Here is a 13108-nt window from a genome sequence, read left to right as displayed (position 1 = left end):
TAACTTTAACTACCTACTGGCTATCGCAAGTAGGTAATATCTATCTATCTATCTATCTATCTATCTATCTATCTATCTATCTATCTATCTATCTATCTATCTATCTATCTATCTATCTATCTATCTATCTATCTATCTATCTAATCTATCTCATTCTCTCTATATATATATTAACTGAAAAGACCAAAGGTTTAAGGGTCGCTATAGTTAGGCTTAGATATCACTCATACAACACCATTGAAATTCAGCAGTTATAGTTACCTGAGCTAGCTATACACCCCCACAATGCACTGCTTAGGACCTCACATATTACATCAGTCAAGACATGGTCAGTGACATCACTGATGACATCACTGATGACGTCTCAAATGACATCACTGATGTCATTATCCACAGAAGAACTCACACACCCACTCACATCCCCATACAACCTCACATACACCCACTCAGACACCAACAGAACTATTCATTCACTCCATATTGCAACTAATACACCTACTCACTCATCCATACAGCAATGTACACACCCACACCCTCACCCACACAGCAAGTAATATAGGTACTCACAGACCCATAGCGGCCACTCACACACTCACTCACTCACTCATCCATACAGCCACTCTCACTCCTCTCACACACAGATACAGATAGTCACACAGCTACTCACTCCCTCATTTAGCCACTGACAAACTCACTTACTTACTCATCCAGCCATTGATATACCCACTTACTCACCTATTTAGCACGTCACACAAGGTTCTATGCTGTCACCTTCACACCCACTCACAGACCCTCACGCAGCCATTCACCCATACAGCCACTCACATACCCTCACTCACCAATATAGCTACTCACACAGCCATTCACTCACCCACACATCCACTCACACACCTACTCACTCATGCATATACACACTCACTCACCCATACAGCCCCTCACGCACAACCCCTCACCTATACAGCTACTGCCACACACACTACCTCCCCAACACAGCTACTGACACACCCAAGCACCAACCCATACAGCCACTCACCCAACAATACAGCCACTCACATACTCACTCACTCATACAGCTACTCACACAGTCACATATGGATACAGAAATTCACACAGTCACTAGCACACCCATGCAGTTACACACACAGTCAAACAGGGATACAAACAGTCACACAGCCACAAACATAATATATGTTACACATTGAATTAATCATTAGTAGTACACAAACTTTACTAATTTAACTTTTGTGGTACCCTAGTCTCATAACCTTTTAGAAAACACTAACAATCACTGGATGATGTCATCTCTGGTATCATTTGAGATATCATCAGTGATGTCCTCAGTGATGTCACTGACCATTTCACGAGTGATTTAATATGTGTGGTCATAAACAGTGCATTGCTGGAGCGTAAGTTATAGTTAGATCAGATAACTATAACTGCTGAATTTCAATGGTTTTGTATGAGTGAAACCTGAACCTAACTATAATGACTCTGTAACCTTTGTTTTTTCAGTGAATTTCGAAGGTCTTTTAAATTACTATTTCCTAACTATAACAACCCTGTACCATTTCTTTTTTTAGTTAATTTTTTCTGTTTTTTAATTTTGTTTCCTAACTATAACACTGCATCCTGTTTTCTCAGAGCTACCCTATTTCCCAAACACTGGTCCATTTTCTTTTTAAATACCCCTTTTTTCAAATTTGCAAATAAGCAAAACAAAAGCAGACATTCAATAGCCACCAGCACATTTAAAATTCACAACTATATTAGTGACTCTATGCATGTGACTGGGTGTCTGAGTGTCTAAATGATCTGTGAGTGAATGCGTGAGTCTCTGATTGGATACGTGAGTGGGTGTGTGAGTGTCTGAGTAGGTCTGTGAGTGAGTGCATGAGTCTTTGAGTGGGTCTGTGGCTGGGAGTGTGAGTGTCGGAGTGGGTATGTGAGTGGGTGCATGAGAGTCTGAATGGGTCTGTGAGTTAATGTGTGAGTGTTTGAGTGGGTCTGTAAGTGAGTGTGTGAGTGTCTGAGTAGGTCTGGGAGTGGATACATGAGTCTCTGAGTGGGCGTGTGAGTGGGTGCATGCGTTTCTGAGTTGATCTGTGAGTTGGCACATGAGTTTCTGAGTAGGTTGGTGAATGGGTGCACCAGTCACTGAGTTGCTCTGTGATTGGGTGGGTACACGAGTCTCTGTGTGGTTGTGTGAATGGGTGTGTGAGTCTCTAACAGGCACATGCATCAAGGTAGGATTTTGCGAGTCCTTAACTGCGATTATTAAGGAATCGCAATTAAGGACTCGCAAAAGCCTATGCATGTAGGAATCGCTATAAAAATAGCGATTCCTACACATTCCTTATTTGCAACTCGCAAATTGTGAGTTGCAAATAAGGAATGAATGGGAAATTGCATGCGCAATTTGCGAGTACCAATAGGTCCTCGCAAATTGCACATGCAATTTCAGGGTGCAGGGATGTCAAAGGGACACCCTGTTGCACCCCCTGAAATTGATCTGTGCACATATGTTGCGCACACACTTGCCCTAAGGGCATGTGTATGCGCAACATGAAACTTTGAAAAATGCACTAAAGATTTTGCAAATTACCATGAAGTTCAACTTCATGGTAATTTTCGACACCTATTAGCGAAATCGCTATTCTCAAATGGGTCTTGCAATGGATTTAATTGCGATTCCTTAAATGCAATTGCAATTTGAAAAATTGCAATTAATTGAGATTTTTTAAAGTGTGAATGGCAAGTTGATTCATGCATCGCAAAAGCTTTTTTTGCGATCGCAAACGGCCTATTTTTGCGATTTGCACCGTTTGCAATCGCAAAAAGCTTTGATGCATGTGCCTGCAAGTGAGTCTATGAGTTGGTGCATGAGTCTCTGAATGGGTCTGTGATTGCATGTATCAGTGCCTGAGTGGGTCTGTGACTGGGTGCGTGAGTGTCTCAGTGTGTCTCTGAGTGGCTGCATGTGCCTTTGAGGAGGTCTGTGACTGGGTGCATGAGTCTATGAGTGGGTCTGTAAGTGGATGCATGAGTCTCTGGGTGTGTGACTGGGTGCATGAATCTCTGAGAGTGACTGTGAGTGGGAATGTGAGTTTCTGAATGGGTGTGTGAGAGGGTGTTTGAGTCTCTAAGTGGGTCTGTGAGAGGGTCATGCATGTCTGAGTGGGTCTGTGCATGGGTGAATGTGTTTGAGTTGGTCTGTGATTGGTTGCATGAGTCTCTAAGTGGGTCTGTGAGGGGGTGAATGAGTCTTTGAGTGGGTGAATGAGCCTCTGAGAGGGTCTGTGACTGGGTAATTGAGTGGGTCTAAGAGTGGGTGCCCGAGTCTCTGAGTGGGTCTGTGAGTGGGTGTGTAAGTCTCTGAGTACATGTGTGAGTATGTGTGTAAGTCTTTAAGTGGGTCTGTGCATGTGTGCATTAATCTCTGAGTGAGTGCGTGAATGGATGCATGTGTGTCTGAGTGGGTCCGTGCGTGGGTGCATGAGTCTTTGAGTGGGGTTGTGAGTAGGTGCATAAGTCTCTGAGTGGGTCTCTGAGTGGGTCTGTGAGGGGTTGTGACGGAGTGTGTGTCCATCTGTGAGTAAATGCATTAGTGGCTGAATGAGACTGTGAATGTATTTTTTGGGGGCAATATTTGCAAATTCATCGTGACATTACACGGTGGTCCACGATGAGTATCCCGACGCATTCGCAAATGTCTTTTGTGGAAAAGAAACGTTTTTTGATGCGTTTTACTCATAAGGAGTCCCTCAAACACCCCTATATTCGAGCCATGTGGTCACTGTACCCTTACCCCTTCTATTATTTTGAATAAATATTTAGAGCCCTCGAGGCCATGTCCTATTACATAAAATGGTGGCCACAACTTTCTACTCAATCACTGCATTCCTGCTGGTAGGTGTATTTGCGATTCGTCACAAAATAGTCGCAAATTATTTGCGCCTCTAGATATGTAAATGTGTTTTTCTTTAAGTATCTCAAAAAATACTGAACGGATTTACACCAAGTAACAAAAAGGGGTCTATTTGGACTAAGAGCTACCTTTCTGCCAAATGTGGTGCAATTCTGTCCAGCGGTTCAGGCTGTAGTCATGTCTAAAATCTCTACAGGAATTAACATGGGGAAAAAGTGTTTTGGGACACCCTCTTTTTCTCAGGCCCCGCTTGAGGAATCACCTCGAATCTGTCAACACAGCATATGAACTGAGCGTTGTACTAATTTGAACATTTTGTGAACATTCGTCAAATGGCGTCAATGATATTGGCAAAACATAAAATGCTTTTCCTATGCAAACTAGGTCCTAACAATAACTACCTACTAGGGACCGCCAGTAGGTGATAAAATATATTGTAGAAAGCTGCCTCTCTACATAGTACACCAAAATGTGGTACTTTGCCTTGAGTCCACATGACCCTTATTGGTTAACAGAGGCACAAGTAATACTCCCACATACTCTCTATTGTGGTAGTGTGGGAAAACAGTTTAGGCTTATCAAAGGTTAGTGCTAAGCATTTGTTGAACTTGCAGAGGCAATAAATGAGATACACAGTCAAGAATAAATCGGACCAGTTTAGAAAAAAACCATGTTTTTATATAAATTTCAACACCAAGAACTTCTGATCAAGTAAGTACTTTGAGTTATTGATTTTTACAGGTAAGTAAAATGTCGACTTAAATACGTCTTTACACTGTAATGCTTTCCTATGGAAAAACGCATATACTGTATACAGTTACTTGCAATATGTTTCTGGGGATTCCCTTCAGCGCATAAGGTGGTAGGGGCCCAAGGCCCAAAAGAACCACCAGCAGTTAGTCGTTACCTGCCCTGGAGCGTTGATGTGCAGAGGTGATGATTGGGTTGGTAGCCTTGAGTGTTCCACCAAAGGAGAGAGGGAGGAGGCACCTAGATATAGACTACAGTGGGGGACAAATCTGGGAGCTCCCAACAGTGGGCTAGGTTCATGAGGGCCCTGAAAGCAAGGACACCACAGTCAGTTCTTGGGCATCTGGGTTGGCGCGCTCGATTGTAGAGTGGTTAGTTCTGCTGGGCTTGTGCCTCAGGAGTGCTCACAGTTGTTGGTCTTGCTGGTTGAGTGCAGAAAAACAGTACAGCTGGGCCACTCTTGAAGTGGGTCTCTGCGGTGCTGATGTCATTGCAGTCCGGATTGGACGCAAGTAGGCTTTGGTTGCTGCAAGGGGTCCAATACCCCTAGTATTGGTGCTGTTCAGCTCCGGTTGGTCCAGGCATCTTCTCTCTTGCTGTAGAGATGGATCTGATCTTTTGGAGTATGACTACCTCTTTCTGGGTGGCTGCTGTGTTGGTGAAACTGGGGGGTAACCAAACGGTGGACCGCACGTTACTGCTTGGTGCCTGCAGGCTGTAGGGAGTAGCTCCTCTACTTTACGGGAGATTGCTGGCAATTCGCAAAGGGCTGGCAGTCCACTGGGTTTCTTGGCTGATGCACAGTGGGTTGGTTGCAATTGTTGGGACAGGAGCAGGTAGGGTTTGGCACTAAAATTTCCGCAGCTGCTCCTCAGTTCTTGTTTGTCCTCTTCTTCTTGTGTCTACGAATTGGAGTTCCTGGTGTCAGGAGTGCCACCTAAATCTCAATTTAGGGGCGTTGAGGGGAGATTAGCATAGTAGTCAATGGGCTACACCTTTGGGGGGCTGCACCCCATATGACCATTTCCTACGGGGAGTGGACATAACCCAGTGTATCTAATTTCACCAGAATCCAAGATTGTGGAATTGGACTTTTCATGTTCACTTCAGGTAGCCCACTTTAGGAGTGTAATTAGCCTGATAGTGACCATGCCTTCTGACGAGCTAATTTTACCACCTGTCCTGGTGACAAATGGCCATGGGAAGGGGTGATATTTCCCCTGTCTGGGGGAAGTCGATGCCACATATCAAAGGCAGCAGAGGCGTTTGAAGCCTCCTGCCTTCATTTATGCTGATTACCAGCCATCCTGCTCGGAAGAGGTGACAACACCTCTGGCCAGAGCAGGCATTGTTTCTTGGCCTGGGGGAGTTCACGAAGTTCTGCTCTGTGGAACTCTGCAAAGTTCCAAAAACAATACTGCCAACCTCCGCAGAGTTCCTCGAGCAGCGGAGTGTGGAAGTCAAACTGCTCGCATCGATTTTTAGTGCTGGGAGTTTCGCCCATGCTGTAAAATCACTGTGAACAGCACTATGCGTTGCACCAGTGGGCGCTGTTTCTTTCTGGAGCTCGAGTAGATATTCTACTCAAGTGGCAGCTTCCTCAAAGCGAGCAACAGATTTCGCAATGTGAGAGGTCACGACTTGCTGCAACCACCCCTGTTGAAAAATCGTGCTGCGAGGAGGTCTAGCGTGCGATTGTTCTCACTCACGCTCACCAACTTAACACTGGTGAGCCATGTGACAGAGAAAACTTTGCTCCTTGTCACCTCGCAGAGCTTTGCGGAACATTGCAAGCTCCGCCGGCGGAGCGGTATTTTTTGCCCACCCCTAATTGTTTCTGCCCTCAGAGAGCATAGGCTCTCATCTGCAGGGGGTCAGAAACCAATCTGTGGTGGCAGGCTGGTCTACACCAATCAGCAAACCACTCTAGAGGCTGAGGTTTTCAGGGGGCACCCTTAAGGTGCCCTCTGGGTGCATGTCTTAACAGATCTACTACTGGTATCAGTATGGATTTTTTCAAAATCCACTTCTGTTAAAAGGTGGTTCTGACACTATGGGCCGCCCGGATTTTTCGTTTTTTGAGCACCTAATTGTTGAGCTTTTACTGTGGGGGAGCCTCATAAGTTGGGACTCACCCACAGTGAACTCAGGATGTAAGAGACTGCATAGGGATTTTACTGGTGTTCACCTGGCTTGGCCAGGCCACTGTTCAGCAGCTGGAGTAAGGGACACCGGGCTGGTTACATGCAGACACATGTGTGCATGCGTGTGCACACGTGTACGGGCTGTGCAGGGGAGATTCCTAGCGTGCGCAGTCCAGGAGCAGCTACAAAGTGAATGGTGTGGCAGGACTTATGCAGTATTGGGTGGTGACATGGAATAGGCTTTATACACTGGAAAGAAACATGCCAGGGAAAGTCAGTGTGTCTTACTGTTTTTTCACTTCATTACTCCCCTATGGGAATGTGGGGCCCTTGGCTAGATTAACTTCCATTAGGCCTACAGATTCTAGACACACACTTAAGTCCAATGTAGCTAATGTGAATATAAGTATTCTGCAGAGTCCAAAGTCATATTTGTACTGCTTTTGGGTCATCCAGAACTGTCATATTTCTCTGAGCCAGCCATGACCAGACCCAGGCTGAGGGCTGACCTCTGCTGGATGGATTGATAACCTTTCTTCCACAAGCGAGGGCCTCCTCTCCATGAAGAGATGATGGGTGGAGCTACAGGCTCATCCATCACTAGGTGCCAGGCACCAGGCTGCACCAAGGAGGGAAGGCAGCGTGGGGAGATGGAGCTTCAGACCTGTGGCCAGAGACCCTGGACAACGCCATTTTGAACAAACCCAGAGGCTGGACAAGGAGGGAGGGAGCAGGGGCAGGGACGTGATGTGTCGCTGTTTGATAGGACCAACAAAGACTTCCTGCCAGCCCCCTACTCAACTTTTAAAAAGTGCTTGCACAGGAAGAGACGCTCTCTCTGGGGTGTGGTCTGCTGAGGCTGAAGGTGCTGGAGCCTGGCGCAATGGGCAGTTGGAAGGAGAGACCCCCTGACTGCCCCCAGGACCCTATCAGCACCAGAAGAAGAGCCCAGGACTGGTGCACAGAAGCAGGGGCCTCTGCGCAGGGAGAAGAGAGGCCCATAAGGAGAGCCAGACGAAAGGCTGGCGCAGGGATCCAGTGAAGACAGCACACTGCTGAATCTACCCTCTCAGAGACCCAGAGGGCAGAGGAGAGTGTTCTCAGTGGCTGGGGCTGGTAAAGAGGAGCATGAAGCGCCCCATAATGCCTCGCCAGGCATTTGGAAATCTGCTGTTTTGGTGCTTTGTGGCCCCCAGTGGAGGGGGGTCACCCTCACTTGTGAAAAGGTGCTGGGGGTGCTGCTGGAGAAGTGCAGTCTTCCCCCCCAGCACGAAGAAATCTGCCGTTTTGGTGCTTTGTGGCCCCCAGAGGAGGGGGGTCACCCTCACTTGTGAAAAGGTGCTGGGGGAGCTGCTGGAGAAGCGCAGTCTTCCCCCCCCCAGCACAAAGAAAAGTCTCACCCTCAGTGTCATGGGGACCTAAAGGAAACTACCTCTCAAGGGCCCAGCTAGCATTTAAACACATTCTAGGCTGGAACTTTTGTTCTACAGCTGAGGGTGTGTAGAGAAGTGCATCATGAAGTGAAGGGCTGAGTTGGAGATGTGTGAAGAAGTGCATCCCCTGGAGGTGAAGTGGTGTAATTGCCCCGAAATGCATTTACTATTGGTTATTTCTTTTTAGGTGGACTGAAAGTCACATGTGTAAAGTGAAGTACCTGTGTAAGGTGATGTTAAGCTAAATGGAGTTATGTTGCTGGACCTTCCTGCTAGGGGGTCTGGCTGTATCTACGTAATCCCATGCTTTTACCTGTGATTCCTTTTAAAGTGAAGAGGTGCACTGCAGGAGAAGTGTAGTTGCCAGGAGTACTTCTTTTGAAGGGACTGTAAGTCACATGTGTAAGAAGATATCATAAGCCAAGTGGGGTTATGTTGCCAGACAGTCCTGCTAGGGTGTCTGGCTGAATATGAGCAATCCTGTGATTTCATCTGTGATGCCTTTGGGGGCTGTAATTGCAATGCATTCAAATGATCAACCAAGGTGATGAGTACTGTCATTCTAAAGTGTGCGTAAACATGGATTCTTGCTGCTGCGCTTAGGTGAAGAGCCTAGACTGCTAGCCCTTAAGATATAGAGGTGCATACTTTATGGTCAGAATGAGATGCTCAGTCAGGGTCATGTGTCACCAAGGCAGGTTTACCCCTTTTTAACGCTTGTTGGGGTAATGGAGTGGGTCGCCACTGGGATGGTGCCAGTGCGCAGGGCCCTCGCTCCAGATTATGTTCAACTATCTGCATTAGGGGCAAGTTGATGTGCAAACATGGGAGTGGTGGTACTAGACCCCACCCCCGCTTTGCGGGAGGGGTGGAGATGTTATGCAATGTCACAAAGTAATTCCAACAGCTTATGTTTATTTGTAAATTGATGCATAGTATTGAGTAGTGTGTGTGTTTAATAAATGTACTCTTACTTTTATAAAGCAAAGTACAGACTGGACAATCAATTATTGAGTGTTATTTTTGGCGCACCTGCAAATGTCGATTACTAGCCCACACCACCTCCCTTGAGTAAGCCTCAGACTGCTCTGCAACGCTACCCTCTGAGAGTCGATCGCTACAATTGGGTGTTTGGTTCCCAGTGAAGGACAAATGTAGTCATGTTATTTGTGCAGGCCTCACAGATGCTGCCTCGTTTTCCAACAAATACTAACTTCAGTATGGATTTATTAAGACAAGGTAATACCAAACACCATAGGTTTAATCAAAGCCATTATTTAGCTGGGGAACTCATTTTGACCAGTGCCTAGTATATACCTGAAGATGGCTTTCCTGTTCATTTGCAATATCTAGAAAAAGAACTAGACATTCCAGGGGACATCTGCTCATGCAGAAATGTCCTCACATAAAATATAATGCACCCTGCTTTAGGGCTCAAAGGCCTGCTGTAGGGGTGACTTACATATATACAATGCAGTGACTTTGGGATGGGAGTTTGCCATGTCATGTTTTCACTCATGGTTGGCACCATGTCACGCAGTCTGCAATGTCAGTCTGTGTGGAACTTGTGAGTGGGTCCCTTAGGGTGGCATAAGATATGCTGCAGCCCTTAGGGTATCCTCTTTAGTACTCATGCCCTAGGTACCAGGGGTACCATTTACTTGGGACTAACAGGGGTGCTCAAGCCCTTGGCTTGTTGTAAAAAAGGAAAACATCACCTTGTTTTAAGGAAAGAACACTGGCACTGAGGTCTGGTTAGCAGGCCTCTGTGCATTTTTTGAGTAAAAAAATCAGCTTCTCCTAGGTAAAAGGGGGCAAAAAGAGAGGGGGCATCTGCAACAAAAAAACTGTTTCTTACACATATAAATAAATATATATATACACAATTATAATAACACAAATAATACTACTAATAATAATTAGTGTTATTATTATTAATTTTGTTAATTGTTGTTTTTATGGCTCTTCTTATTATTGCTTTTATTATTGTTATACATTTGTTTGCTATATTACTATTTTTATTGTTTTTAAATATTACTATATGTGAAAAAACTGAAAACTAGTCCTCCAATTGAAAGTTTACTTTTTCTGCAGCTACTGCAACAATAATATTTATTTCTTAATTTATTTTTTAGAACTCTCAAAAATAAGAGGTTGTTTGTTGCGGCCTTTGCTGCAGTCTTGGGTGCTTTCAACTTTGGTTTTGCGCTGGTGTACCCATCTCCCGTCATCCCAGCGTTGGAGAACAACAGAGACCCCATCATCAACATTACGTCAAAGGAAACGTCATGGTTTGGAGTAAGAATTGTACATATACAGCACACAGCTCTGCTGACCTCACATTGAAGAATATATAAGTCATTTGTAATCTTTTGGGTTGTATACTAGACTAATCAAAAAATATTGTCCTCCATGACTATTATTGCCAATATTAGGCCTGATTCACAAAGGTAATCTGAGACACAAGTCTAACTTTATGACCTTTGGTATTCACAGAGGTCATTTATGAGTCCTATCTTTATGTCAGCAGTCAGGCCAGAATCTCTGGCTTGGGCCATACACTCTCCGAAACTGGATGTAGTCTAGGGCTCGGGCCGGATGAAATGTAATCAATGGGCCAGAATGCAATTTCTACAAAAAGGAACATTAGGAACGTGTGATATATGGTAGATGAGGTCATAAAAATCAGTTTGGACAGGGAAAAGGGTGAGGCCAGACACTATATTATATCCCAGTTTGCTCCTTTGCTTCATGGTACATGCAGTCCACAATTTGTGAGTACAGTCAACACTGATGGGAGCACATATTGTGCACAATATTTACCATACTGCAAAGGAGCAAGCTTTTCTGGGATATGATGTACTCAGGGCTATCAATCAGAGTATCACTGAAGAAGCCTTAGTACTAGGAAGGAATATCGGACATGAAGCTGAATTCCTGGTGGCAAAAGAACCTCGGATAGCACAATCCCATTGCATGCCTAAAATTCACAGAATTAGTTTTCACCACCATGCAGTCTGATAGTCTTGGGGATCAACTTGATCACCTTTCTCAATTTTGTGATTGGTTTCTGAGATCACTGGTGAAAAAGATGTCCTCATACTTAAAGCATTTTACGTGACACCAGCATTAATGAGGACAGTGATCTGCTCAGTACTATGGATATCAAAGCACTCTACACCAGCATCCCCAGAGAAAGAACTCTAGAAATAGTAGATTGGCATCCTTAGGAGGTCCATATTGGATATGGTTTCTCTGGTACATTTCATCATGGAATGTGCCAGGATAGCCTTGACGGAAAATGTTTTTTCCTATGATACCACTTTCTACCACCAGACGCAGGGGGCAGCTATGCTCCAAACTTAGCTTGCCTGTATGTCCATCAAATTGAATGTAACTATATATACACATTGAAGCCAATCCTTTCAGAAACCACATAAAGGTATGCCAGAGGCACATTGGTGATGTACTTGTCATTTGTCAAGTTAGTTAAGCAGAAGCCCTGGAGTTTGTGGAGTGGGTAAATATTTGTGGCCCCTTTTTTCACATTCACTCACACTATTTCCCTGAAGATAATTGCTTTTCTGAATCTGGAAATTGAGGTGATCGAAGGACACTTTGAAACTAAAGTGTTTGAAAAAACAATTGATAAAAACGGTCTTTTACGTTTTGATAGTTTCCATTCAAGGTCTCCATGTGAAATCCTTCCCTTTGTACAATACCTCCCAGTCCGACGAAACTGCTGCAGTTTAAAGACATTTAACCAACAAGCAGATGTTCCAACTGATAAACCTACAGCCCACCTATACCCTAAGAAAATAACTAAGAGAGTGAAGAACCAGGCTTCTAATAATAAAGGGTACTCTCTTGTAGAAGCACATCAAAGAGAGCAACCAGACAGACTGACATGTTTAACTGCGTTTTCATCTATGTCCAAGAAGGTCGCTAAAATCATTAGACAGCATGGGAGTATCATTTGGAGGGTCAGAAATGCCTGCAGTCTCCCCTTGTTCTCCATCAACGGGGCCGAAGTATCAGAGTAGGGTGGTGCACACCAGTAACAGAGTCACCCCTACTACAAATGATGGACCACTATGGTGATTATGGCATGTAACAGGTCACTATGCCTCTGGCAGATGCTCCGTGTGCCCATTTACAGGTATTGCAAAGAAGATCGATACTGGCGTGGAAAGACCAAGGATACTTAGAGGTCACACTAATTGTAACAGTGAAAATGTTATTTATGTGATAATCTGCTCATATGGCCTCAGGTACATGGGGATGACCTTAAGCAAAATACTTATCAAAATCAGTGAGCATTGCAGTAATATAAGGTGGAAGAGTAGCTCGATAAAAATGACTAATAATGTTTTGTTAAAGCACTATACAGAAAATAATATTAAGGGCCTGATTCCGATGCGGTTAGGAAAGCATTCCCATCTAGGGTCCGATTAAGATGCGGTTAGGAAGGCCTCCTAACGGCATTTGCTCCTTCCGAATCGGATTGGGAACGTGTCTCCCCGACCGAGGACCAGATGACGATGCTGTTAGGAACATAGGCTCCCATCCGGATGCATCATACTCGGTCGGTCGGACTCTCCCGATCCATGTCGGTCGGAAACCATTTCCAAACCAATTCAATCGGGAAGAATTCCTAACCGCATCAGAATCGGGCCCTAAGTGGGAGGTTCTCGAAAAAGTAACAATTGGCCATCAAAATAACACCTTACAAATCTTACTAAATAAGGAACAACAGTGAATACATCGCCTGAGAGCACTCATTGATGGCCTTAATGATAAAATACCCTGGTTGCAGATCACACCCAAATGATTCAGCCATTCCTTTGACTTCATTG

At 44.8% G+C, this 13108-nt stretch overlaps 1 protein-coding gene across 1 annotated transcript in view; it reads left to right on the top strand.

Annotated features, from left to right (window-relative positions):
- Window positions 1–13108, top strand: part of SLC2A6 (solute carrier family 2 member 6) — a 196115-nt gene that overhangs the window by 69244 nt on the left and 113763 nt on the right. Inside the window, exon 2 of the mRNA XM_085613733.1 lies at window positions 10388–10550. Coding sequence (XP_085469859.1) covers window positions 10388–10550 — 163 coding nt within the window. The remainder of the gene's footprint in view (window positions 1–10387; window positions 10551–13108) is intronic.

Source organism: Triturus cristatus, chromosome 1_2 (genome assembly GCF_964204655.1).
Source record: "Triturus cristatus chromosome 1_2, aTriCri1.1, whole genome shotgun sequence".
NCBI classification, from domain to species: Eukaryota; Metazoa; Chordata; class Amphibia; order Caudata; family Salamandridae; genus Triturus; species Triturus cristatus.
The sequence above is the reverse complement of the archived record's forward strand: the minus strand, read 5'-3'. Positions and strand labels throughout refer to the sequence as shown.